The sequence below is a fragment of the Oncorhynchus gorbuscha genome, linkage group LG02 (assembly GCF_021184085.1).
Source record: "Oncorhynchus gorbuscha isolate QuinsamMale2020 ecotype Even-year linkage group LG02, OgorEven_v1.0, whole genome shotgun sequence".
In the NCBI taxonomy this organism is placed as follows: domain Eukaryota; kingdom Metazoa; phylum Chordata; class Actinopteri; order Salmoniformes; family Salmonidae; genus Oncorhynchus; species Oncorhynchus gorbuscha.
Genome location: NC_060174.1, coordinates 63,617,875 through 63,645,667, shown reverse-complemented (window position 1 = coordinate 63,645,667; position 27,793 = coordinate 63,617,875). Strand labels below are relative to the sequence as shown.

At 43.1% G+C, this 27,793-nt stretch overlaps 1 protein-coding gene across 6 annotated transcripts; it reads right to left on the bottom strand.

The window, feature by feature from the left end:
- Positions 1-197: 197 nt before the first annotated feature.
- On the bottom strand, positions 198-26,717 carry LOC124006743 (MAP7 domain-containing protein 2-like). 6 transcript variants are annotated; one of them, XM_046316868.1, is made up of 19 exons: positions 26,234-26,717; positions 22,057-22,158; positions 21,293-21,403; positions 19,802-19,879; positions 19,406-19,569; positions 17,536-17,635; positions 16,643-16,723; positions 8,900-9,025; positions 7,703-7,824; positions 7,461-7,576; positions 6,940-7,376; positions 6,674-6,824; positions 6,383-6,542; positions 6,135-6,239; positions 5,967-6,026; positions 5,585-5,627; positions 4,470-5,022; positions 3,052-3,304; positions 198-1,610 (listed from the first exon to the last, which is right to left on the bottom strand). In XM_046316868.1, exons 1-19 carry the CDS (start codon positions 26,277-26,279, stop codon positions 1,566-1,568), a joined length of 2,853 nt encoding a protein of 950 aa, XP_046172824.1. In that variant the 5' UTR covers positions 26,280-26,717; the 3' UTR covers positions 198-1,565. The 6 variants fall into 6 exon arrangements, with proteins under 6 accessions (XP_046172824.1, XP_046172833.1, XP_046172838.1 ...); XM_046316877.1 differs by having other exon boundaries at positions 5,585-5,624; XM_046316882.1 differs by having other exon boundaries at positions 21,302-21,403.
- Positions 26,718-27,793: the final 1,076 nt, after the last annotated feature.

Sequence of the window (27,793 nt, the reverse complement as noted above, 5' to 3'; positions counted from 1 at the left end):
CCTTGAATGAGCTGGTGTGTACAAACTTTTGACAGGTACTAGGACCCCCCTACAGGGGTCCTAAAATTCAAAATCAAATAGCTAAATGATCCATAGTATGACCATCTTAAAACAATTCCATGTCAGTTTTGCCCCCCCCCCCCCCCCCATGGTGGCCTTCAGATGCAACAACATACAAATCACACCATACATTATTGTTTGAAGGTTTATTAAATGGTACATCTTATGCTAATGACCCATGCACAATGTTTACAATAGTTCAATTTTTTTTTATTAACTGCTATGCTGCTTTAGTTAGAAATAAGACACACTACAGTAGGTTTGAACTGTTCAAATGTGTTCTCTTTGAACCTGAATTTCTAAATCCCTGGTTGCTTAGTCTTCCAAGTAAAAATCTTGCCTTCTTTTGGTGCATTATTTATCAAAACACAATACAGTCCAAGTGGAACCAATGACTGACCACTCACATCTGTGCATATACACACTGAAATAAACTTAATTTGGACAACGCAGCATCCTGCAAGTCACGATAGGTTTTGTCCTTGACTTGTAGCAATCAAAGTCACCAATCTAAGACACAAATGATACCAGCTCAGAGGTTTCAGACTTTTGAGGGATCATGCATAGCTCATTACTTTGTAGATCAAGGAAGAAAAGATACCACAAAACTTGCAATGCATGGGTTGATTGCAATCTGGATTATAATGAGGAACGTTATTGTACAGATTCTTTATGTTGACTTTTGAGTTGCAGTACTATTTGACCTGGGCTCAAGTATTATGGCACACATGCCACAAACCCAATCACACAGCATGTTGGAAACATACACTATGACAACAAGCTCGAGACTCTTGGGAGTTAATCATGTCCAGGGAGATACGAGCTCGCCTGAGGCATCCACAGCCAGAATTGAAAACTGTAGACTTTTTAGTGGAACAATCTAATTGAATGATCAGTGCATACTAAACTACATTAGGTGGATTCAGAGCAATATGAAACTTTCAATCCTAAGAGGAAGAATACTGCAATAGCAAAGGCAACTTACTGATATGATATTCTACATCTGTATATGTGGGGTCTTTCACTATAAAACAAATGTTTAAGGAGAGGACATCACCAGTCTGTGCTTCTATCCAACTACAGAATAAAAGCTTTTGTTTTCAAATGAGATTTAACTAGCTTAGCTAACTGCTTCAGATCATAACAGGCAGTCAAGAGTCAATTACTTCATGGGCACTTCCTTTCACTGAGACACACACACACACCCACGTTTCAGACACCACACTAACAACTGCTCTAAGCGATACATGGCATGACACAGATATCTATGACTATCATTACGATATTATTTGACAAGTATAGTAAATCTATTAATATTACTGTCACTTAAGTTCCATTGTCCAAGGCTATGAGGACAGATGTATTATAGGAGAAGGTTGAAGGTTAATGGACATTCAAGGTTGGAGACCAACAAAGGAGGGTCAAAACTACATTCAGAGTGCCTTCTCTCTCTCATCTCAAGAGGTGCAGAGACTTCCATCCTCAATAACATCAGATAATGCAGATCATTTCCCTCTGCTCCTTCCATCATGGCTTGCCAGTCCAGGGTTCTGAAATGTAAAAAGTCATCATAAGATTCTGTGTGTTTGAGAGAAGCTACCCACTGGGCACAAACTGGTTGAATAAACGTTGTTTGAACAAAATTTGTCAATGTATTGTGACTCGGACTCCACATGGAAAATACATTGGATTGGAAAAAAGTCCTCAACTGTTGTTTTGAGGGTGAAATTTCAACCACAGAATATCATCATGGTAACCAAATTTCAATGTAGACAAACCATGTATAAAATATGAATTTGTACTGTTAAAACAATGTCAGATCTCCAACGTTATATCCACTATCAGAATATAAACTATAGGCTGGGCAGCACCTCCTACTGGAGAATTGATCTACCTACAGCTACTCTTTAGTCTAGCCACCCAGGGCCTATATAGCATTTGCAAAGTCATCAGAAGTTATGGTCTCAATTCAACCCAGAATTAAACAAAACAAAAAAAATCGACAAAATAATAGGCCCAGGATTTCAAGCTCTGGTTGATTTCAAATGTCATGATTGGTTGACAACACAACCAAATATCAACTTTTAAGGACAGTTACAGTATATTCTGCTTGAATAGTTCCATCTGCCACTGTCTGGCTTCAGTTCAATTTTGTCTCCATCACAACCAAAAATAAAAGTTAAAGAATATGTTTTTTTTCTATAATTTGTAGACAAATTGGAATTAAAGCAAGACTAAGTGAGTGGCAGATGGAAGTATCCAAGCAGAATAAAAATCTCCTTCAAATGTCGATATTTGGTTGCATTGTCAAGCAAACACAATTCACTATTACTTTCATAATACAGTAAGTAGTCTAGAGTAAATGCTCTTTTACAAACTAACGTAAAATTCAACCATTAAACAAGTAACAGATCCATGGCCACATTGAGTTTACTGTAACTATAGATGTCTTCGTATGTAATCATATAAAGTGTGCTAGTTCAATATAGCAAGTATAGGTCATAGCAGGTCTGTGGATATGTTCACAATTGCTGTAACAATCTGCGCAGAATCTCAAACGCCATTGATCACTTGCACGATGTACTTCTAATGCATTCTCAACTGCAATCCAGGTCATTTGGTTCTGCTATTAGATGAAGCACAGTGATAACACAATCTGTTGCATAAATAAACAAAATATCTGACATTTTATTCCCAGTAGAACTTTGCTGTGCCTTTAAGATGGTTGAAAGTTGAATTTCCAATGTGTCACCACTAAGCTATCTTTTGGCAGTCTTTTTGAGCGGGTGAAAATAGGTTGTAATCTCATTGAGCAACGTCTCAACCAAACATGACCCAATTATCCACCTTGAAATGACGTGATGTGCCCAGCGTGCAGTGCAAGCACTTGAGATGCCAGCGTGAGAGAGGTATTGTGGCAACCTGAGCGGTGTGTATTTTAACATGTGAGCGTAAGATAATATTCTCATTCTCACATGCATTTTTATGTACCTGGCAACTGGATGTTGTGCTTGTATGAGGGTGGAGGATGAGCTTGGAATCGGCGCCGGGACTGCAGAGCCCGTCGATCAGGTTCTTGTTGCAGTCTCCTAGGCTGTCCACGTGGGAGAGTTTGGGGTAGGCCACATGACCCGTCAGGTCCAGCAAATCTTCCAGGGCTCGGGTATTACTCATGGCGTTTTCCTGGACCTCATTGACTGGGGAGAACTCTGGGATGGAGATAAGTTCCTCCTTGGAAACTGGGCTGAGAGGGGAAGAGGGAGCAACATTTGTGAATATCATAATAGTTATTCCACCAATCTAATACTACTATGACCATATCTGTGCATCTATGGGGCATGCGGTCCTTGGGTAATCAAGGGCGGATATTAGGGGAGTAATTTATTATGCAAATTGTTAAATTCGAAGCCATTTTTACTATCAATATTCCTCAGGGTATGAGAAAAGGCTGTGGTAAATCTAAGGGTCCAAATAGGACTCTGATGAGACAATATCACTAATACTCTAAGAATAACAAACATAGATGCGGTAAAGAGGTCATTGGAACTCGACAAAAGCAATGGAAATGCCATGGAAACACGTGGGGGAAAGATCCCGAACGTCCTCATCGCCCCCCAGCTGTTGTTTATGTGTATTTCACACTAAGTTGAGGTAAAAATATGAGTATAATTATCGTATGGATGTCAACCCCAATACATGTTCATGTCACCATCACCAATCAACTCCATTACGCATTTAAAAAAACTGTGATCTGGGTCAACAGCATCAATGCAACAGTATAACTTTACGTACGTCCCCTCGCCCATACCCGGGCTCGAACCAGGGACCCTCTGCACACAGACAACAGTCACCCACGAAGCATCGTTACCCATCGCTCCACAACAGCCACGGCCCTTTCAGAGCAAGGGGAACCACTACTTCAAGGTCTCAGAGCAAGTGACGTCACCGATTGAAATGCTATTAGCGCGCACCACCGCTAACCAGCTAGCCATTTCACATCCGTGACACTAGCACTCCTAGCAGCTGGTACGAACAGGTGTTTGCATTTATCAATCACTTCTTCTAAACCTGAAAAGGGACAACTTACAAATGTTATGCAGCAAAAACAAACGTGTATCCAAATCTGACTTTAGTAACCCCATCGTGGGCCTGTTACAATACATCAACCATGACGGATTTGTACAAATATCCACTTTGTTAGATAAGTTTGGTTGACTGTGTGCCAATCCGGCATCCTTCTATCACCCACGGTATGCTTCCCATATACATATTTCTCGCATTTATAGCTAGGTTCCTGGCATGGTGGGCAATGTGTTTGTAACTGTTCATACTAACCAGTACCCCTAGAATGTATTGGTTCCACATCATGCATTCCTGTAGATAGAGATGGCCTTGCTCTGATGGCTTACCTGACCTCCATGGACTGCACCTCATCATACGCCCCACGGCTCTTCACATCCAGAAGCTCCAGGTTGATGAGTGGAGGTGGGGGTAGGTCCACTGGTAGGAGTGCCAGGGACAGTGTGTTGCTCTGCACCCCTTGTCCGTTGTGTGTCTGTGTGGTCAACGTCACGTTTACTTGAGTACTCTCCTCGGTTTTGAGCTGAGCAGTGGCTTGGCTGCTCACCTTGGTACCCTCCTGTTTCTTCACCTGTACATTCGCTTGTGCATTCTCCTGCTTGATCACGTGGGAAGGGACCTTTCCCTTCACTAAGACACTCTCTTGCTTGAGAGCCTGGGCTGCACCCTGTCCATTTACTTGTTGAGCGTTCTGTCCCTTTTCCAGAATATTCTTCAGTGGGGTCACCTGATCAGTGGCTTGCCCCTTCACCAGGGCACTGTCCTGCTTGTTGACGCAGGCAGCGGCCTGCCCATTAACCTGAGACTCAGCTTTTGGGTTTTCATGCACATTCACCTGAGCATTCGTTTCAACGTTCATCTTTGAGCTCATCTGCATATCCCCTGTAGAGAACAGAAATATCACATTGCACAGGACTATTCCCAGAGAAAGGGCACCACATGACCTGGCCAAGGATGGCTGAAATTAAAGAGATGCTAATTACACACAAATCCCATGCCTCCTCTAAAATCATGTCAGGCTATTTAAGCGACCTACTGTATCTTACTGCGACAAAAGCATTGTCACATTAGTTAAGTCCATGGCCCTAACCTATATGCACCACTTTGGGAAACATTTCATGAGCTAACTTTGCGAGCCAGAGTGGCTTCCAATTTCAAGTAGACAGAAAAAAAAATAGCCAAAGACCTTGAATGGATGGCCTTGAATACAATCTAGGATGCAGAGTGAATCTGATCCTCTCCTGAGGACAGGTATTGGAAAACCACTGCTACATCACAGCCATGCAGGAGTCCCCTATATTGGTGGAAAAGTACTGGGATCGCTCACCCACCAGACTACCCACTGCTGCCACTGGGTGGGACTCCTACATTTATACATTCATAGTGTCTTTCCTGCTGGGGTGAGCAGGCAGGCAGAGTATCAGTGGGTGAATGGGTCACCTACCTGGTGGTGAGACCGGTTGAGTCTCCACCTGCCCCTCCTCCTGCTTCAATATGGAACACAGATGGAGGCAACATCTATTATTCCACAGCAAATAAGAGGACAATTATGTATAGTATTGTGCGATTAAGACCTGCGGTAATCAGGACGCATAAACCAATGTATCAACAATGATACAATTTAATCATGATAATGATCACAACATAGATATGAAAACAAAAGCTCTTGGGGGAGGGGGGGGGGGGTACAAGCCGCAAAGTGTATCCTGTATTGGTATGCAATACCTGACAAGATCACACAACATCACGTGGGTAATATAGGAGTCAGCAGGTCTCTTTGCTTGAGGCGTGCAGAGCTATGAGAACGGCAGGCATCTCTACAGTACCTTCATCTCTTCCTGGTTCTCATCGCTCTTCCTGGTTCTCTTCATTATCTCCTCAATTCTCTGTGGAGACGTAGCAACATACATACTTTGATATATACTGAGAGCTACAGGCTGGGTATCAGATATACTGATTAATTCAATAATAATTTAATTTGGAGTCATAAAAACCTTCTTCCTCAGCTGTCTCTCCTCCTCTTCTTGCAGCTTCAGCATCTCTCTCTCGTGACGCTGACTCTCTGCATCCTTCTGAGCCTGAAACTCGCCCTCTTCCTTCTGTATTGATAAAGACGCAGGATTTATGCTTGGAATAATGTAAGACATGTACTGTGCATATACACAACGTTACACACAAACATGCACATGCACCAGAGAAACATCACCATACATAAAGTGACCCCCCCACTGTGACCCCTGACCTCTCTGTCCATCTGGACCTGAAGCTCCTTCTCCCGGACCTCCCTCTGCCGCTTCTCCTCTTCCGCTCTCCTCCTGCGGAGGTCCTCCTGTCTGCTCTTCTCCTCCTCCTGCCGTGCCCGCTCCTCTGCCTTTCTCCTCCTCAGCTGCTCCGCCTTCAGACTGAGTGACACAGACAGACATGATGACTTACAGTATACCCTCTCAGTCACAGACACGGACAAGCAGACACCATCGATGCATCATGTACAGGCACACAGAGAGTCACACACAGTGACACACAGTTTCCTGACCGTTCCTTCTCCTCCCGCTCAACATGTTGTTTCTCCTCCAACTCCTTCTGCACCCTGGCCAGACGCCTACGCTCCGCTAGCAGTCTGGATGCTTCCTCTGCGTTTGTCGTCCCGGCAACTCCTTTCCCTGTTGTTGTCACTGGCGATGGCTCTGTCACAAGGACAACGGCAGACATCAGTGTGCATTGAAACAGGTGCCCAATGCACTGATATGTGTACTTAATGATTGACATACACAAAACGATTGGTAAACAGTAGAGTTTCACCTGTGCTCTTATCTGCATTCAGTTCACTGCTGGTGGACTTTGGCATCTTCTTTTCTGGGGTGTCTATTTTGGAGGTTTTCCTATCAGATGTGTCAGTCATAGAGTCCTTTCTTTCAGAAATCTCACCTTTTAAGTTCATACCGGGGGTTTCAGTTTTGGGGAATCTCTTTTCTGGGGTCTCAGTTTTGGCCAGTTTTTTTTCAGGGTTGTCTGCTTGGGAAGACTTCTCAGGGCTCTGGATATCAGACATACGTTTCACAGGGGTTTCTGGCTTGGAGACATTTCTGTCATTGATGTTGTTGTGACTTTTGGCTTCTTCAACATGTCCATCCTCCTTGTTGCCGTCGGGAACCGGGGTGGTGGGTCTGTGCCTGATGGGAGAGGGGTGGTACTGGCGCACAGTGCAGGGAGACTGAGTACGGCTCTTAGGCAGCAACCTACAACCAGAAGGACATTATTATCCTCTGTCATAGTAACTAGGACATACCACACGGATACAGCAGCAGGACAGCGAGTCTTACTTGGGGGTGGCGGGGGAGGCTGAGCGTCTGGTGTACATGGCTGGGGATTCTGCTCTTCTCACGGAGGAGCCTGTCGCTGGGGAGCCAGTCCTTCTCTCTCTGCGTAACCTCTCTTTCTGAAAGCACACACAAGATAATGTGTGTGTTCCCGGATGTAATCATGCCAACATGGCCCTACCAACTGCTAGCAGGGTTCTGCTCTGGTTTCTCTCTATTCTATAACCAAGTAAGACAAGTCTGACCTTGGGGGTTTGAGGGGTTGAGCGAGATCCTGCTGGTGACTCCTCTGGAGAGCCCTGGAGCCTCCGTCGATCAACCCGGCTTGGCGAGCCCCGATAGGGTGACCTGTGGGGGCTGCAGGGAGCTGCACAACGACAGGCATCAGAGGTCAGAGGTCAAAATAATAATAATCAAGTGAAGTAGTATTGTAGTCAAAGGAGATACAAAGTAGTAATTCTATGTTTTTAGATCAATACCCACAGTATAGGTATGGAGGACATTAACAATACTATCAATTGTTTAAATCAAATCATACAAACTATTTCGTCTTTCACATGTTTATTCGTGGCCAAGTTGGAGTGATGTGCGGACACATGCGCACACATTTTAATTAATTAGGCAAGTCAGTGAAGAACAAATTCTTATTTTACAATGACGGCCTACCCCGGCCAAACCCTCCCCTAACCCGGACCACGCTGGGCATGCCCTATGGGACTCCCGATCACAACCGGTTGTGATACAGCCCGGGATCAAACCAGGGTCTGTAGTGATGCCTCTAGCACTGAGACGCAGTGCCTTAGACTGCTACGCCACTCGGGAGCCTAGAATAAAAATCACAAATAGTAAATAAAATTGCATGTAGAAAAAAAAAAAAAAAAATAACATCCACACACTGTTGATGCCCAAAACGTTTATGCTGACGCAACATTTCCTCTGCCATATTATCAGAGGTGTAGTAGCGGGTACTCGCACGTAAACGTTGTTGCTTTACCTTTTTTATTTTACTCAGGTATTTACCCACCGGAAAAAGGGATTGAAAGTATAGGGAGAGTTACTTTACTTCTTGCGGACGGCAATCTGTGTTTATCCGCCTATTTTTGTTTTACCACTACATATAAGGCATGCCCAACTAAGCAACACTTTTGCAAGTATCTTAGCATGTAGGCATTTCTTCTCCTTGGCACGCCAAAACATTATAGACAGCAGTCCCGCCAGGAAACACGCATATCTACACCCTCAGACACATGTTCACAAAAGCCAGACCTTGACATAAAGTGGATAGACAAGTGTCTATCTGCAGAACTACAAACGCAGCCATGCATTCCCTACTCTCTGCATCACCAATGATAGAAGTTTCTAGGGGCTATTACCTGTCTGGAAATATTTACTGCCAATGTGCAAAAAAAATAGTCAGTCCAGATGTATTCTCTAGGTGTTACCTGTGCATCGGTGGCAGGGCAGATGGAGGTCTGCTGCACTGTGGCACCTGGCCATAGAGGAGTGAGTGTGGGTAAGGAGGCGGTGGACCATCAGGTTCTCCACAGAGTTCAGGTGACAGCGCTGGGCTGATGGAGGGGTCAGGGGTCAATGGAGGTGTTGGGAAGAGGGGACGGAGATGAGGACGACAAAACAAAACAACGAATGACCATGAGGGACATGAGACAGATAAATGAAGGTGCAAGAATCACACGGGGAGGAGGAGCGGGCTAAGAATACTAGTTCAAGACGAGTGAGTACAACCGGAGAATGGAAAGGATGTAGGGTGGGTCTGCCTCAAAAAATATTTTGACACTGACAATGATAGCTATTAGCAGTGGTGGTGGTGAATAGCAGATGCAGAAGTCGTAGTGTACAGGGTAGTAGTAGTAGTACTAGTGGTGATACAACGAGGAGTAGTAGTACTAGTGGTGATACTACCGAGGAGTAGTAGTAGTACTAGTGGTGATACTACCGAGGAGTAGTAGTAGTAGTACTAGTGGTGATACTAACGAGGAGGAGTAGTAGTACTAGTGGTGATACTAACGGGGAGTAGTAGTAGTAGTACTAGTGGTGATACTAATGAGGGGGGGTAGTAGTAGTAGTAGTACTAGTGGTGATACTACCGAGGAGTAGTAGTAGTACTAGTGGTGATACTACCGAGGAGTAGTAGTAGTAGTACTACTGGTGATACTAACGGGGAGTAGTAGTAGTAGTAGTACTAGTGGTGATACTAACGAGGGGGGGTAGTAGTAGTAGTAGTACTAGTGGTGATACTAATGGGGAGGAGTAGTAGTAGTAGTACTAGTGGTGATACTAATGGGAAGGAGTAGTAGTAGCACTAGTGGTGATACTAATGGGGAGTAGTACTAGTGGTAATACTAATGGGGAGTAGTAGTAGTAGTACTAGTAGTGATACAAACAAGGAGGACTAGTAGTAGTACTAGTGGTGATACCAATGGGGAGGAGTAGTAGTAGTACTAGTGGTGATACTAGCGAGTAGGAGTAGTAGTAGTACTAGTGGTGATACTAACGAGTAGGAGTAGTAGTAGTACTAGTGGTGATACTAACGAGTAGGAGTAGTAGTAGTACTAGTGGTGAGACTAACGAGGAGTAGTAGTAGTACTAGTGGTGATACTAACGAGGAGTAGTAGTAATACTAGTGATACTAACGAGGAGTAGTAGTAGTACTAGTGGTGATACTAACAAGTAGTAGTAGTACTAGTGTTGTTACTAACGAGGAGTAGTAGTACAAGTGGTGTTACTAACGAGGAGTAGTAGTACAAGTGGTGATACTAGCGAGGAGTAGTAGTACTAGTGGTGATACCAGCGAGGAGTAGTAGTAGTAGTACTAGTGGTGATACTAATGAGGAGGAGGAGTATTACTAGTGATGATACTAACGGGGAGGAGTAGTAGTAGTACTAGTGGTAATATAAAGGAGGAGTAGTAGTAGTTGTACTAGGGGTGATACTACAGAGGAGTAGTAGTACTAGTGCTGATACTAACAAGGAGTAGTAGTACTAGTGGTGATACTAATGGGGAAGAGTAGTAGTAGTAGTACTAGTGGTGATACTAACGGGGAAGAGTAGATACTAGCGAGGAGTAGTAGTAGTAGTAGTACTAGTGGTGATACTAACAAGGAGGAGTAGTAGTACTAGTGGTGATACTAACGAGGTAGTAGTAGTAGTACTAGTGGTTATACTACAGCGGAGTAGTAGTAGTAGTAGTAGTAGTAGTAGTACTAGTGGTGATACTACAGAGGAGTAGTAGTATTAGTGGTGATACTACAGAGTAGTAGTAGCAGTAGAACTAGTGGTGATACTAACAAGGAGTAGTAGTAGTACTAGTGGTGATACTACAGAGGAGTAGTAGTAGTACTAGTGGTGATACTAACGAGGAGTAGTAGTAGTAGTAGTACTAGTGGTAATACTATGAGGAGGAGTGGTAGTAATAGTGGTGATACTAACAAGGAGTAGTCGTAGTAGTAGTAGTAGTAGTAGTAGTACTAGTGGTGATACTACAGAGGAGTAGTAGTATTAGTGGTGATACTACAGAGTAGTACTAGCAGTAGAACTAGTGGTGATACTAAGAAGGAGTAGTAGTAGTACTAATGGTGATACTACAGAGGAGGAGTAGTAGTAGTACTAGTGGTGATACTAATGGGGAGGAGTAGTAGTAGTACTAGTAGTGATACTAATGGGGAGGAGTAGTAGTACTAGTGGTGTTACTAACGAGGAGTCGTAGTACTAGTCGTGATACTAGCGAGGAGTAGTAGTAGTAGTAGTAGTAGTAGTAGTACTAGTGGTGATACTAACGGGGAGGAGTAGTAGTAGTAGTAGTACTAGTGGTGATACTAATGGGGAGGAGTAGTAGTAGTACTAGTGGTGATACTAACGGGAAGGTGTAGTAGTACTAGTAGTGATACTAATGGGGAGGAGTAGTAGTACTAGTGGTGATACTAACAAGGAGGAGTAGTAGTAGTACTAGTGGTGTTACAAACAAGGAGTAGTAGTAGTAGTAGTAGTAGTAGTACTAGTGGTGTTACTAACGAGGAGTAGTAGTACTAGTCGTGATACTAGCGAGGAGTAGTAGTAGTAGTAGTAGTAGTAGTAGTACTAGTGGTGATACTAACGGGGAGGAGAAGTAGTACCAGTGGTGATACTAACAAGGAGGAGTAGTAGTAGTAGTAGTACTACTAGTGGTGATACTAATGGGGAGGAGTAGTAGTAGTACTAGTGGTGATACTAATGGGAAGGTGTAGAAGTAGTACTACTGGTGATACTAACGGGGATGAGTAGGAGGAGTACTAGTGGTGATACTAATTGGGAGTAGTAGTAGTAGTACTAGTGGTGATACTAACGGGGAGGAGTAGTAGTAGTAGTACTAGTGGTGATACTAACAAGGAGGAGTAGTAGTACTAGTGGTGATACTAGCGAGGAGTAGTAGTAGTAGTACTAGTGGTTATACTAACAAGGAGGAGTAGTAGTACTAGTGGTGATACTAACGAGGAGTAGTAGTAGTAGTACTAGTGGTTATACTACAGCGGAGTAGTAGTAGTAGTAGTAGTAGTAGTACTAGTGGTGATACTACAGAGGAGTAGTAGTATTAGTGGTGATACTACAGAGTAGTAGTAGCAGTAGAACTAGTGGTGATACTAACAAGGAGTAGTAGTAGTACTAGTGGTGATACTACAGAGGAGTAGTAGTAGTACTAGTGGTGATACTAACGAGGAGTAGTAGTAGTAGTAGTACTAGTGGTGATACTAATGGGGAGGAGTAGTAGTAGTACTAGTGGTGATACTAATGGGGAGGAGTAGTAGTAATAGTGGTGATACTAACAAGGAGTAGTCGTAGTAGTAGTAGTAGTAGTAGTACTAGTGGTGATACTAACGGGGAGGAGAAGTAGTACCAGTGGTGATACTAACAAGGAGGAGTAGTAGTAGTAGTAGTACTACTAGTGGTGATACTAATGGGGAGGAGTAGTAGTAGTACTAGTGGTGATACTAATGGGGAGGAGTAGTAGTAGTACTAGTGGTGATACTAATGGGAAGGTGTAGAAGTAGTACTACTGGTGATACTAATGGGGAAGAGTAGTAGTAGTAGTACTAGTGGTGATACTAATGAGGAGGAGGAGTATTACTAGTGATGATACTAACGGGGAGGAGTAGTAGTAGTACTAGTGGTAATATAAAGGAGGAGTAGTAGTAGTTGTACTAGGGGTGATACTACAGAGGAGTAGTAGTACTAGTGCTGATACTAACAAGGAGTAGTAGTACTAGTGGTGATACTAATGGGGAAGAGTAGTAGTAGTAGTACTAGTGGTGATACTAACGGGGAAGAGTAGTAGTACTAGTGGTGATACTAACAAGGAGGAGTAGTAGTAGTACTAGTGGTGTTACTAACGAGGAGTAGTAGTACTAGTCGTGATACTAGCGAGGAGTAGTAGTAGGAGTAGTAGTAGTAGTAGTACTAGTGGTGATACTAACGGGGAGGAGAAGTAGTACCAGTGGTGATACTAACAAGGAGGAGTAGTAGTAGTAGTAGTACTACTAGTGGTGATACTAATGGGGAGGAGTAGTAGTAGTACTAGTGGTGATACTAATGGGAAGGTGTAGAAGTAGTACTACTGGTGATACTAACGGGGATGAGTAGGAGGAGTACTAGTGGTGATACTAATTGGGAGTAGTAGTAGTAGTACTAGTGGTGATACTAACGGGGAGGAGTAGTAGTAGTAGTAGTACTAGTGGTGTTACTAACGAGGAGTAGTAGTACTAGTGTTGATACTAGCGAGGAGTAGTAGTAGTAGTAGTACTAGTGGTGATACTAACAAGGAGGAGTAGTAGTACTAGTGGTGATACTAACGAGGAGTAGTAGTAGTAGTACTAGTGGTTATACTACAGCGGAGTAGTAGTAGTAGTAGTAGTACTAGTGGTGATACTACAGAGGAGTAGTAGTATTAGTGGTGATACTACAGAGTAGTAGTAGCAGTAGAACTAGTGGTGATACTAACAAGGAGTAGTAGTAGTACTAGTGGTGATACTACAGAGGAGTAGTAGTAGTACTAGTGGTGATACTAATGAGGAGTAGTAGTAGTAGTAGTACTAGTGGTAATACTATGAGGAGGAGTGGTAGTAATAGTGGTGATACTAACAAGGAGTAGTCGTAGTAGTAGTAGTAGTAGTACTAGTGGTGATACTACAGAGGAGTAGTAGTATTAGTGGTGATACTACAGAGTAGTACTAGCAGTAGAACTAGTGGTGATACTAAGAAGGAGTAGTAGTAGTACTAATGGTGATACTACAGAGGAGGAGTAGTAGTAGTACTAGTGGTGATACTAATGGGGAGGAGTAGTAGTAGTACTAGTAGTGATACTAATGGGGAGGAGTAGTAGTACTAGTGGTGTTACTAACGAGGAGTCGTAGTACTAGTCGTGATACTAGCGAGGAGTAGTAGTAGTAGTAGTAGTAGTAGTAGTAGTACTAGTGGTGATACTAACGGGGAGGAGTAGTAGTAGTAGTAGTACTAGTAGTGATACTAATGGGGAGGAGTAGTAGTAGTACTAGTGGTGATACTAACGGGAAGGTGTAGTAGTACTAGTAGTGATACTAATGGGGAGGAGTAGTAGTACTAGTGGTGATACTAACAAGGAGGAGTAGTAGTAGTACTAGTGGTGTTACAAACAAGGAGTAGTAGTAGTAGTAGTAGTAGTAGTACTAGTGGTGATACTAACGGGGAGAAGTAGTAGTACCAGTGGTGATACTAACAAGGAGGAGTAGTAGTAGGAGTAGTACTAGTGGTGATACTAATGGGGAGTAGCAGTAGTAGTACTAGTGGTGATACTAACGGGGAGGAGTAGTAGTACTAGTGGTGTTACTAACGAGGAGTAGTAGTACTAGTGGTGATACTAGCGAGGAGTAGTAGTAGTAGTAGTACTCTTGGTGATACTAACAAGGAGGAGTAGTAGTACTAGTGGTGATACTAACGGGGAGGAGTAGTAGTAGTACTAGTGGTGATACTAACGAGGAGTAGTTGTAGTAGTACTAGTGGTGATACTACAGAGGAGTAGTAGTACTAGGGGTGATGCTAACGGGGAGTAGTAGTAGTACTAGTGGTGATACTACAGAGGAGTAGTAGTATTAGTGGTGATACTACAGAGTAGTAGTAGCAGTAGAACTAGTGGTGATACTAACAAGGAGTAGTAGTAGTACTAGTGGTGATACTAACGAGGAGTAGTAGTAGTAGTACTAGTGGTAATACTATGAGGAGGAGTAGTAGTAGTAGTACTAGTGGTGATACTAACAAGGAGTAGTAGTAGTAGTACTAGTGGTGATACTAACGAGGAGTAGTAGTACTAGTCGTGATACTAGCGAGGAGTAGTAGTAGTAGTAGTACTAGTGGTGATACTAACAAGGAGGAGTAGTAGTAGTACTACTGGTGATACTAACGGGGAGTAGTAGTAGTAGTACTAGTGGTGATACTAACAAGGAGGAGCAGTAGTAGTAGTAGTGGTGATACTAATGGGGAGGAGTAGTAGTAGTACTAGTGGTGATACTAATGGGGAGGAGTAGTAGTAGTACTAGTGGTGATACTAATGGGGAGGAGTAGTAGTATTATTAGTGGTGATACTAACGGGGAGGAGTAGTAGTACTAGTGGTGTTACTAACGAGGAGTAGTAGTACTAGTGGTGATACTAGTGAGGAGTAGTAGTAGTAGTAGTTCTAGTGGTGATACTAACAAGGAGGAGTAGTAGTACTAGTGGTGATACTAACGGGGAGGAGTAGTAGTAGTACTAGTGGTGATACTAACAAGGAGTAGTTGTAGTAGTACTCGTGGTGATACTACAGAGGAGTAGTAGTACTAGTGGTGATGCTAACGGGGAGTAGTAGTAGTACTAGTGGTGATACTACAGCGGAGTAGTAGTAGTAGTAGTAGTAGTAGTAGTAGTACTAGTGGTGATACTTCAGAGGAGTAGTAGTATTAGTGGTGATACTACAGAGTAGTAGTAGCAGTAGAACTAGTGGTGATACTAACAAAGAGTAGTAGTAGTACTAGTGGTGATACTACAGAGGAGTAGTAGTAGTACTAGTGGTGATACTAACGAGGAGTAGTAGTACTAGTGGTAATACTATGAGGAGGAGTACTAGTGGTGACACTAACGAGTAGTAGTAGTAGTACTAGTGGTGATACTAACGAGTAGTAGTAGTACTAGGGGTGATACTAACGAGGAGTAGTAGTACTAGTGGTGATACTACGAGGAGTAGTAGTAGCAGTAGTATTTGTGGTTATACTACGAGGAGTAGTAGTAGTAGTACTAGTGGTGATACTATGAGGAGTAGTAATAGTACTAGTGCTGATACTACAAGGAGTAGTAGTATTACTAGTGGTGATAGTAACGAGTAGTAGTAGTACTAGGGGTGATACTAACGAGGAGGAGTAGTAGTACTTTATCAAATTGGAGGGCTACCTGTTCCTGTGCATGTTGAATGCAAATACTGCTCATCACTTCATTATTATTGGGTTGTTTTCACTCATGGGCATGGGATGGGCTCTCTGAAACAAAAAAATAACACTAAGTATTTGTATGGGTGAGATAGAGATTGGTAAGATGCATAAAAGCACTGAGAATGTCCAACCTCAACCAGAGTGTTTTGACTGAGTGACATATACCTTCAACAAGGAGGGAGAGGAGGTTTCAAACAATGAAAAGGAGGAAGTGAAGTGGTGTACATGTCCCCTGTTCCTTGACTCTTTGTGTACCGTAAATTCCCTAGTGCCTGTCATTTCCTAATGGATATCTTCTTCGCTCTGAATCCCAAAACCCTACACCTCTATTTTCATCCCAATGCTTGCTCTTTTTCGACCCGGGATCGACTTGGAAGTACCAAAATACAACTAAGACATCAAGATACCCAAGCTGAGCATACGCACACACGTCAGAAATGTATAAAAAGCAGCAATTACACAATGTCAATGTGCACTTTGTACAATAGTACTTGTACAAGGTACACATTGACTTTTCACACATATCCTCATGCTTTCTGATTCAGTTGTTGCACATGCATTCTGGGAAATATACATAAAATCTTTGAGTTGGCATGACATTTCCCCTCAAGCCAAACTGCCATGAGAGCAGTGGTCATTGTGGGGTGGAGAGAAGGAGGGGGCAGGGGATTGGTGGACCGAACGGGAGGGGTTCATAACATTACCGGATTCGCTGGCAGCAGGAAGGGGGGCGGCGAGTTCATGGGGAAAGGTGGAGGCAAGGAGAGGGGCATTCTCACAGTCACCTATAGGCAGCAGGCGGAGCAGAGCAGAGAGAGCATAGCGTTATGATCAGAGCAGCCACTTGTGTCTTTACCTGATGACCCCCTGATACACCTCTGCACCCAGCAGGGCGCTCCTGTAGACAACTGTCTGGGGAGGTAAACCCATGCAGCAAGGCTGGAGGCAATGAGCAGGCCAGGGAGAAAGGCTCTCTCTCACATACACACCTTTGTCCTCCATATATCCCTCTATGACCCAATCCAAATCACACATAAAATCAGCGTTCTAGGTTTTGAACATGTTTTTGTATCTCAGTCCTCCATTATAATCCTGAAAATGCAACAACCCTGAGGAGTGCCCCAGGATAGAAGCCATCAATAATGCCCTGAAGCAGTAACCAGTATGTTGTCCATTTTAAAACTGTCTGTTTTGCTCCCCTCGGGGTTGACTGGACTGACGACTATTTCCATGGTTTACGACATGTCTGGGACAGGCTGACACAGAGACATCACTGCCTGACCTTGAGTCTCGATTCGAAGGGCAGAGGAGCCATCAGCTAGCAGCAGCTTCGCCCCAAAATACCTATCATGTGTTAGTATATCTGATGGACTACTTGTGTGATTTGTATCTGACAGAGAGCAACACCAAATGTGTATCCTATCACTTTAGAAGCCAGAAGGGACATGGCAAATTGAATTAGCCGAGAACATGCATGGCTGTCCCTTCCAAAAGTCCCTCCCTCCCTCCATGCCTCGCACCATTCCCCCTTCCAGTCACAGCTTCATCATTCACATCTCATTGCACCCTCATCTCCAGCTCCCCGTTGTGGACTCACCCAGTGCTCCTCCAGGTCCGCCCCATGTCCAGCGTTTGGGCCTCTGCTCCAGCTGCAGGCTGCGTTCCAGGGAGCGTTTCATCAGAGCCTCCAGCCGCTCCTGGTTGTGCCGTTCCAGGACCGGGAAGACAAGGGACTCTGTCACTGAGCTGCTCCCCTGGCCACACAAGGACCAGGCTAGTCGCTCCATAACCACAACCTCTCCTCTGACACAGCACGGTACAGTCTTAACAGAGCAGGCAGATACAGACCACAGCTGCTTGGGACTCCACCCCTCCGATCATACACCCAAGCAGACACAAAGAGACACTCTGACACATTCAGTTTCGCAGCAGCAACAGTATTGACAGGTTGGAGAATAGCTCCCCTTTCCTTTATCTGATACCCTCCCCCCCACCCTTTATTTTTCTGGATGCCTGTTCTACTCAGATTTCCCCGAGTAAAATATCTTCCTTCCAAGCTAGTTAACCCTTCCCCACCCACAGTTTTGCCATGGTACACAGCCCAACAGAGCAGGAGACAAAGCCATCTGGTGGGTGATCAACCATTGCCAACATCTCTCCATTTAAATGTGCTCCATCTTTTCCTCCTATCTATATCCCTGCTCTTCCTTTTTATTTCTTCCTATCGAAACACATAAAAGATGTGGACATGTATCGGCAAATGGAACTACACACAGATGGAGCCAGCACAATGACAAAATGATTATAATATTATTATTATTATATTATTATTATACAGAATGACCAAGCACGGGTGAAAAAGTTTTAACAAATAAATCTTAAATGAGTACCACAGAAAAGAAAATATGACATTAGCCACACCCCTAGGCTCCTCCGGAATTTCTATTGGTCTAAAATGACATCACCTAGAGGATATAATCCATTTAATGGGAACACGCATAGATAATCAATCTGTGTGAAATGGATGGCCAAGGGAAATGCTGTGTCATCCAAAACATGTCACAAAAATCCTCATCGTGAATATACACTTACGAGAGCAGACAAAAATGATAAATCAAGTTATTTCACGTAACCTTATTAGACCAAATGAAGTCTTTCTTGAAAGGTTAAACGGTGAGATCAATGTAGGCTACAAATCCTAACAATAAATGGCCTTAGAAAGTGGCAGTGTGTGACATGGTTTCAAAAGACATATCTGTGGATAACTTTGTGCTCAGCAGATAGCTTGGGACCCATCGAGGAAATGAGGGCAATGACAAAACAGGATTAGGATCCGATTAAGCAAATGGAATGACATAGATATTCATTAAAGAGTCTGATGAGGTTCCTAAGATTTACATATAGACCAACACCAGCATTCCCAGAAGCCAGTGTTGAATGGTGTGCAGGGTGGGAAGGACTAATCTAGAAGGGGAGGGTGGGGTTGCAAATCCTATCTAATATCTGATTGGGAGACAACGTTAAGTACAGAGCATAGTGTAATTAATGAACCACGGGATTTTAGTAAATTAAAGAGCATATGTCCCTGCATATCTTTTAGAATAGGCTGTTGCTGTACTTGCCCACACATACAATCAAAAACAGTACATCCAAACGGTACAATAAACATACAAACGTTTTTACTGAAACTGAACTGGAGGTGAAAAAGCTGTCTGAGTGTGAGGACAGAGGGTGATTACATCATGCACTGGAGACGAAGGAATCTGAATATAGATGTAGTGCAGGGTTCCCCAACTGGCGGCCCGCGGGCCGAATTTGGCCCACAGGTGATCTTATTTGGCACCCCGATTTTATAGAGGGAAAAAATATAATAATAATAAATATATATATATAGAAAAAAATTGTTCCGCGTCTGACTCTAGTTGATGATCCCTAATGTAGTGGCTAAGTGATGAGATGAGTCTGACCTTCTCCTCCTCCAGCCTCTGCCTCCTCTTTTCCTCCACAGCAGCTCTGCGGACCTCCTCTCTCTGTCTCTGCTCCTCCAGCTTCCTCCAGCGTTCCTCCACCGTACGCTCATACTGCAGCTGAGCCCGCCGCTCTTTTTCCCTGATTGCCTGCTCTCGCACAGCTGGAAACACCAACCAACACATTCAGATCACGACCCTCTAAAGCACCATTATAACAACCCACAACAATTCCAGAGCTTTGCTTCCTTAAACTGCACATTTACTGGCTGCCGGTTCTATCGGGCAAAATTGGAGCATTTTTGCTAACCTGCTACAATACAAATACTGGTTTCAATAAGAAGTTATTTTCATCAGTCTCAATACTTGAAAGAAAATGTCAGGAACATCACTTACCTAGACCTTTATCTCTCTCCTCACGTCTCTCTTTGGCTAAACGCATCCGGTCATCTGTCCTCAGATACCCTTCCACGTCTGAGAGAATGGGATATAAAGATCAACACACAGAAACAGACAAGCTAGACAGAAACAGAGCAGAGAGACATTCCAAAGAGATAGTGAGGGAGAGATGTGTTTATAGAGAGGAACCAGCGAGGGAGAGATGTGTTTATAGAGAGGACCCAGCGAGGGAGAGATGTGTTTATAGAGAGGAACCAGCGAGGGAGAGATGTGTTTATAGAGAGGAACCAGCGAGGGAGAGATGTGTTTATAGAGAGGAACCAGCGAGGGAGAGATGTGTTTATAGAGAGGAACCAGCGAGGGAGAGATGTGTTTATAGAGAGGAACCAGCGAGGGAGAGATGTGTTTATAGAGAGGACCCAGTGAGGGATAGATGTGTTTATAGAGAGAACCCAGTGAGGGAGAGATGTCTTTATAGAGAAGACCCAGTGAGGGAGAGATGTGTGTATAGAGAAGACCCAGTGAGGGAGAGATGTGTGTATAGAAAGGACCCAGTGAGGGAGAGATATGATTATAGAGAAGACCCAGTGAGTGAGAGATGTGTGTATAGAGAAGACCCAGTGAGTGAGAGATGTGTGTATAGAGAAGACCCAGTGAGGGAGAGATGTGTGTATAGAGAAGACCCAGTGAGGGAGAGATGTGTGTATAGAGAAGACCCAGTGAGTGAGAGATGTCTTTATAGAGAAGACCCAGTGAGGGAGAGATGTGTGTGTATAGAGAAGACCCAGTGAGGGAGAGATGTGTGTATAGAGAAGACCCAGTGAGGGAGAGATGTGTGTATAGAGAAGACCCAGTGAGGGAGAGATGTGTGTATAGAGAGGACCCAGTGAGGGAGAGATGTGTGTATAGAGAGGACCCAGTGAGGGAGAGATGTGTTTATAGAGAAGACCCAGTGAGGGAGAGATGTGTTTATAGAGAGGATCCAGTGAGGGAGAGATGTGTTTATAGAGAGGACCCAGTGAGGGAGAGATGTGTGTATAGAGAAGACCCAGTGAGGGAGAGATGTGTTTATAGAGAGGATCCAGTGAGGGAGAGATGTGTGTAGAGAGAAGACCCAGTGAGGGAGAGATGTGTTTATAGAGAGGATCCAGTGAGGGAGAGATGTGTTTATAGAGAAGACCCAGTGAGGGAGAGATGTGTTTATAGAGAGGATCCAGTGAGGGAGAGATGTGTTTATAGAGAGGATCCAGTGAGGGAGAGATGTGTTTATAGAGAGGATCCAGTGAGGGAGAGATGTGTTTATAGAGAAGACCCAGTGAGGGAGAGATGTGTTTATAGAGAGGATCCAGTGAGGGAGAGATGTGTTTATAGAGAGCCCAGGACCCAGTGAGCCCAGGGCCCAGAGAAGGGGAGATATGTTTATAGAGAGGACCAAGTGAGGGAGAGGGGTGCAGGGGAGCTAACAACCACAGTGGGGGTGGGACTTACACTGTTTACCTGCATGATTGTTAGTGTTGTTGCCTGGCAGAAGTAAAGTGGAGGGGAGCCCATTGAGCTGGGGCCTCTTCTCTGTGACCGAGGGTGGGCTCAGCACCTCATCTGATATAGGGGAGACAACAGTCCCCACATTTTATCAGCAGAGGAAGGCAGTGCTGTACATAGCACTGAACTGCAGTACTACTTTGAGACTGCAGAGGGAGACAGTGCCATGCTCTTTGTTCAGTGAGAGTAAAGTTCTGAGGGTAAAACGATTGCAGCCAGGGCAGTAGATAACGTAAAAGGTTGGATTTCCAAGCAATCCAGGGATGGACTGTGTATGTGCTATGTTTTAAGGTGTCCCAGCAAAAAAACTATTTAAAATGTAATCAGTTGTTAATCAGTTGTATGATAATTACTAAAGCAAAAGGATCTTGCCTTTGCCAGAAATTGCACTCTAAAATATGATTTTAGGCCAGTTCATATTATAAACATCTAATTGTGCTTTTATTGTGGTCACTGTAGGAATCTTGAAAAACATCTTCTTGGAAAAAAAAGTGTCTTATAGTAATCCTTAAAATTTTAAAATGACTCAACAATGACTCCCTTTGACACGCAAGTACCAAAGAATTCAAATCTACCCAATTCTGCCATGGTAAATTGTGATTGTTGTAATTATGGAAAGTCATTCTGTGAAGTACCTTTCCAATTCAGATAAGCGCCAAAGAAAATCATTTTAAAATGTTAAGAGTGTGGGTGAGCCATCGGCATCTTACTGTGTTTCGCAGCTAGGCTCCCTGGATAGAGTGCCACACGGGCTGGGGAGCCATGGCCGTTGCTTTGGGATCTCTTCTCTGCAACTGATGGTTGAGTCAATCCTTTGGCGGGAGAAAGAGGCAAACACATGAAGAAGAAAAAAATAGAAGACAGGTAAATACAGTGGGGCAAAAAAGTATTTAGTCAGCCACCAATTGTGCAAGTTCTCCCACTTAAAAATATGAGAGAGGCCTGTAATTTTCATTATATCATCGTACACTTCAACAATGACAGACAAAATTAGAAAAAAATCCAGAAAATCACATTGTAGCATTTTTTATGAATTTATTTGCAAATTATGGTGGAAAATAAGTATTTGGTCAATAACAAAAGTTTCTCAATACTTTGTTATATACCATTTGTTGGCAATGACAGAGGTCAAACGTTTTCTGTAAGTCTTCACAAGGTTTTCACACACTGTTGCTGGTATTTTGGCCCATTCCTCCAAGCAGATCTCCTCTAGAGCAGTGATGTTGTGGGGCTGTTGCTGGGCAACACGGACTTTCAACTCGCTCCAAAGATTTTCTATGGGGTTTAGATCTGGAGACTGGCTAGACCACTCCAGGACTTTGAAATGCTTCTTACGAAGCAACTCCTTCGTTGCCCGGGCGGTGTGTTTGGGATCATTGTCATGCTGAAAGACCCAGCCACGTTTAATATTCAATGCCCTTGCTGATGGAAGGAGGTTTTCACTCAAAATCTCACGATACACGGCCCCATTCATTCTTTCCTTTACACGGATCCAGTCGTCCTGGTCCCTTTGCAGAAAAACAGCCCCAAAGCATGATGTTTCCACCCCCATGCTTCACAGTAGGTATGGTGTTCTTTGGATGCAACTCAGCATTCTTTATCCTCCAAACACGATGAGTTTTTACCAAAAATATATATTTTGGTTTCATCTGACGATATGACATTCTCCCAATCTTCTTCAGGATCATCCGAATGCTCTTTATCAAACTTCAAACGGGCCTGGACATGTACTGGCTTAAGCAGGGGAACACGTCTGGCACTGCAGGATTTCAGTCCCTGGCGGCGTAGTGTGTTACTGATGGTAGGCTTTGTTACTTTGGTCCCAGCTCTCTGCAGGTCATTCACTAGGTCCCCCCGCGTGGTTCTGGGATTTTTGCTCACCGTTCTTGTGATCCTTTTGACCCCACGGGGTGAGATCTTGCGTGGAGCCCCAGATTGGAGGGAGATTATCAGTGGTCTTGTATGTCTTCCATTTCCTAATAATTGCTCCCACAGTTGATTTCTTCAAACCAAGCTGCTTACCTATTGCAGATTCAGTCTTCCCAGCCTGGTGCAGGTCTACAATTTTGTTTCTGGTGTCCTTTGACAGCTCTTTGGTCTTGGCCATAGTGGAGTTTGGAGTGTGACTGTTTGAGGTTGTGGACAGGTGTCTTTTATACTGATAACAAGTTCAAACAGGTTCCATTAATACAGGTAACAAGTGGAGGACAGAGGAGCCTCTTAAAGAAGAAGTTACAGGTCTGTGAGAGCCAGAAATCTTGCTTGTTTGTAGGTGACCAAATACTATTTTTCCACCATAATATGCAAATTAATTAATTTTAAAATCCTACAATGTGATTTTCTGGATTTTTTTTCTCTCATTTTGTCTGTCATAGTTGAAGTGTACCTATGATGAAAAGTACAGGCCTATGTCATCTTTTTAAGTGGGAGAACTTGCACAATTGGTGGCTGACTAAATACTTTTTTGCCCCACTGTAAGTCTAGGATAGATGGCAGCCAGGCCATTGATTTATTCTGGACTAGATTAAACACAGCAGCCATAATCTGGCCCTGTTACTTCTGCATCACTCACCAAAATCTAATACAGCTCCCAGTCAAGGAGCGACCCATCAAATCACAACACTGGGTTGTACGAGGAAACTAGGTACTAACCTAGGAAGTGAGGGGTTCTTTCCCAGACCCAGAGTAAGCCTATTTATTAAAAAGCACTTTTGATTGGGACTCTCCATATCCTGTTTTTAGAGTAGGCTATAGACTTATACGGCCAGGACCGGCCTTACAGGTAGGCTACTAACACCTGTCACATGTCTTTAACCATTGATGAAAGGCCTGTGACGTTGTGTGCTGGTGAGAATCCATGTTTAATGCCCCTCTTTAAATATGTGTCCACTCCATAACAATAAGGCCTCAAAACCCAGATGCAGCTATATGCTTTTGATCATCCCTAAATTCAAGGCTACATTCTGGGCTTTTTGAGTACAAATCACACTTTTTTGCTCACATTGGTACCAACCAAGTTTATTACAGTTGTGTTCTTATTTCTATTCGTTTTTTTATTTATTTTAATTTTAAAATCAGTTTAGTTTCAGACCTGATTTGCTATTTTATTTTAAACATAGTTTTATTTTTTGGGGGATGTCACTTCTTGCAACTGTGTAGCAGTAATAGTGGGGGGCGGCAGCGTAGCCTAGTGGTTAGAGCGTTGGACTAGTAACCGAAAGGTTGCGATTTCACACCCCCGAGCTGACAAGGTACAAATCTGTCGTTCTGCCCCTGAACAGGCAGTTAACCCACTGTTCCCAGGCCGTCATTGAAAATAAGAATGTGTTCTTAACTGACTTGCCTGGTTAAATAAAGGTAAAATAAATAAATAAAATAGTTAAGCGATTAATAAGGTGATGGGTCAGGTCATAGGTCAGGTTTAAGTGATAAAGTACATCTCAATGTGACTTGGATTTAAAGGGAATAGCGTCGAGACTGATGCCCAAAAATTAGGGTGGAAACTCTCTCACCCATGTTAACATCGATCTACTGCTTTTTAACGTTAATAGTACATGTAAGAAGAATCAAATCAAATAAGATTCTACTTACATGTACTACTAAACGATTTACCTAGACGATTTACTGTAAACAAAAATGTTTTTACTGTAATCGTAATGAATGCATAAACGAATGGATGAATACAATTAATTGAGGGGAGATGGGATTTGTATTTCACAGTATATTACTGCAATGACATGGGATTGGTGCAAGCAGGTTGGCTACTATAGGTAATGTGTTTACATGTTACAGACTATCAATGAATATTGTGTTTTATATCACATACACTTCCAGAGGTCTTAACAAAGGCTTCCAAACGGGCAGCACCGGAAGGGCAAAATAATGGGGCACCACTTTATTTTATCTTCATTTAACTAGGCAAGTCAGGTAAGAACAAATTCTTACTTACAATAACAGCCTACTCCGGCCAAGCCCCAATGACGCTGGGCCAATTGTGCGCCCGCCCTACCACATACCAGTTAAATTGGTATGGTTTAAAAAGTTTAAGGTTTTCGGTCACTTCAAGAATCAGGTATTCTACTGTATTCTGTGTGATAGAATAACGGTACCATTCAAAATACAGCAATTACTTCCCCGTTCACCATTACTTCCCAAAATGTACCATAATTTACAGTATGCTGCGATAAAACTTCTCACAGTATTTTACTGTTGATAATACTCCAAATTACAATATGAATGACAGTTGTTACAGTTTAGTGATAGTGACGCACAAGCCAGATCTGTTTGAAAACATCGCCATCTCCTGGCCGCATTTTACCCACCAGATTCAGTAGCTTTAACCCCCCCATCCCCCAAATAAGATAAAAATTAAAAAATTAAATAAAAACATTTTCATTATGGTTTTAATTTTAGTTTTGGAGTTAAAGATTTTTCAAACGGGTTTATTAAGTATTTTATTTCAGTTTTTTCATGATTGGTTTTCGTTTTCGTTTCCATTTTAGTTTACTATAATAACTTTGGTACCAGCGACAGAAAAACATCCTTGGACACCGACATCTAGGTTATGCGGGTTAAAAATAGATCAAAACATATAAATACGCGTAATGTAGCCTGTGACAGAGCCAATCAATTTGTCAATTAAAAAGGTGCGTGTTGTCCTTCTGCATCTTGATGATTTAACAACTAGGCTATTCAGCTTTTATTTAGACAGCTGGCCATAAAAGCAAACAATACAAATGGCCTCTGCTAGGCTTGATTATAGCCTATGCTAGAGGATGAAGTGAAATGCACAATTTGAGGTAACAGAAATGTCATAGCAAAAAAAAAATATGAAGAGAAACATTGGATATGGTTAACAATAGACCGTTCGTCTTTTACCCAGTTTACCTGTCAAGGCACCACTGGATGCTGCATTGACTGCCGTCTCCGCCATCTTCGTAGTCACCGGCGGATGCCACCAAACGTATGTATGAAATGTCGTAAACACCCCGCAGCGAAAGGCTCCAAATCAAGTCTAGGGAAACAGCATCGCCAGCTTCTACCTTCAGGCGCAGGAGGAGAACATAGGCTACTATATCAGGAGATGTAGGCCTATCCGTTTCCCACTGCCTCAGCAATCAATATGTATGCTCGGCCGGAATGCTAACGGTGCACAGGCGGTCAGGGGAGCAGGAGGGTATTCGGATGAATGCGGTTACTGAATGAGACCATAGGCTACTATTAATTTAGCTATTTTGAAGGTAACGTGTGATCGTAGCTGGTATCCTTGGTTAACTGTTAGCAGACGGAGAGAAAATGATGCGCTCCAGATCAGGGCGTACTGGATGGAAATTATGAATATTCGACAGCGCTTCGCCCGCCGATGTGCCGAAAATCTCTTCCCTGCCAGAACCCCCCTCCCTTCTAATTTCCTTAATTTTGTAGCAAACACCAGATTCAAGTACTTTCTATAGAACAAACTTCGTCAGGATAGGCAATCGAAATGAATAAAGAATGTATGTGTGTTATATTAAACAGAGGGAATAAAATGTTGGCAAGCAATAAACATTTCAGAACAACTATGGCTGAATTATTATCCTTACACTTTCAAAAATACTAGTCGAATAAGACATGGGAGAGATGACGAATTTTGGCAAAGATATTTATTTATAGACTAATACAAATCAGTAGCGGATTTAGGTACGAGCGACATGGGCAGCATCTTGCGGGCGCTGGGGGAGTTGGGGCAGGGCGCCATACAAGCTACAACTGCCACATCCACTTGACACAAATAGCCAAACCGAAAACTGCATCATTGATGGAAGAACCAACTGTAGCCTAATTAAATGCATGAAGTCAAAACGAAGTATTGAATTGCGTTCAATAGCTTTAAACGTTGCCATTAAATTACTATATTGAACAAAAATAAACATGTCAAGTGTTGGTCCCATGTTTCATGAGCTGAAATAAAATATCCCAGAAATGTTCCATATGCACAAAAAGCTTATTTCTCTAGAATGTTGTGTGCAAATTTGTTTACAACCCTGTTAATGAACATTTCTCCTTTGCCAAGATAACCCATCCACCTGACAGGTGTGACATATCAAGAAACTGATTAAACGTAATGATCATACTACAGGTGCACCTTGTGCTGGGGATAATAAAAGGCCACTCTAAAATGTGCAGTTGTCACACAACACAATGCCACAGATGTCTCAAGTTTTGAGGGAGCGTACAGTTGGCAAGCTGACTGCAGGAATGTCCACAAGAGCTGTTGCCAGAGAATTGAATGTTAACTTCTCTACCATAAGCTGCCGCCAACGTTGTTTTAGAGAATTTGGCAGTACGTCCCAACAGGCCTCACAACCGCAGACCATGTACATGCATGGCAAGTACATATGTGGGTGAGCAGTTTGCTGATGTCAACGTTGTGAAGAGTGCCCCATGGTAGCGGTGGGGTTATGGTAT

What these genes read in the sequence shown, in the direction of transcription:
- LOC124006743 (XM_046316868.1), bottom strand. Translation starts at nt 26,279, where the DNA reads ATGGCGGAGACGGCAGTCAATGCAGCATCCAGTGGTGCCTTGACAG. An exon ending in GAGCGGGAGGAGAAGGAACG is followed by an intron (nt 6,543 to 6,673) that starts GTCAGGAAACTG and finishes TGTGTCACTCAG; the next exon opens with TCTGAAGGCGGAGCAGCTGA. An exon ending in AGAGACAGCTGAGGAAGAAG is followed by an intron (nt 6,027 to 6,134) that starts GTTTTTATGACT and finishes ACGTCTCCACAG; the next exon opens with AGAATTGAGGAGATAATGAA.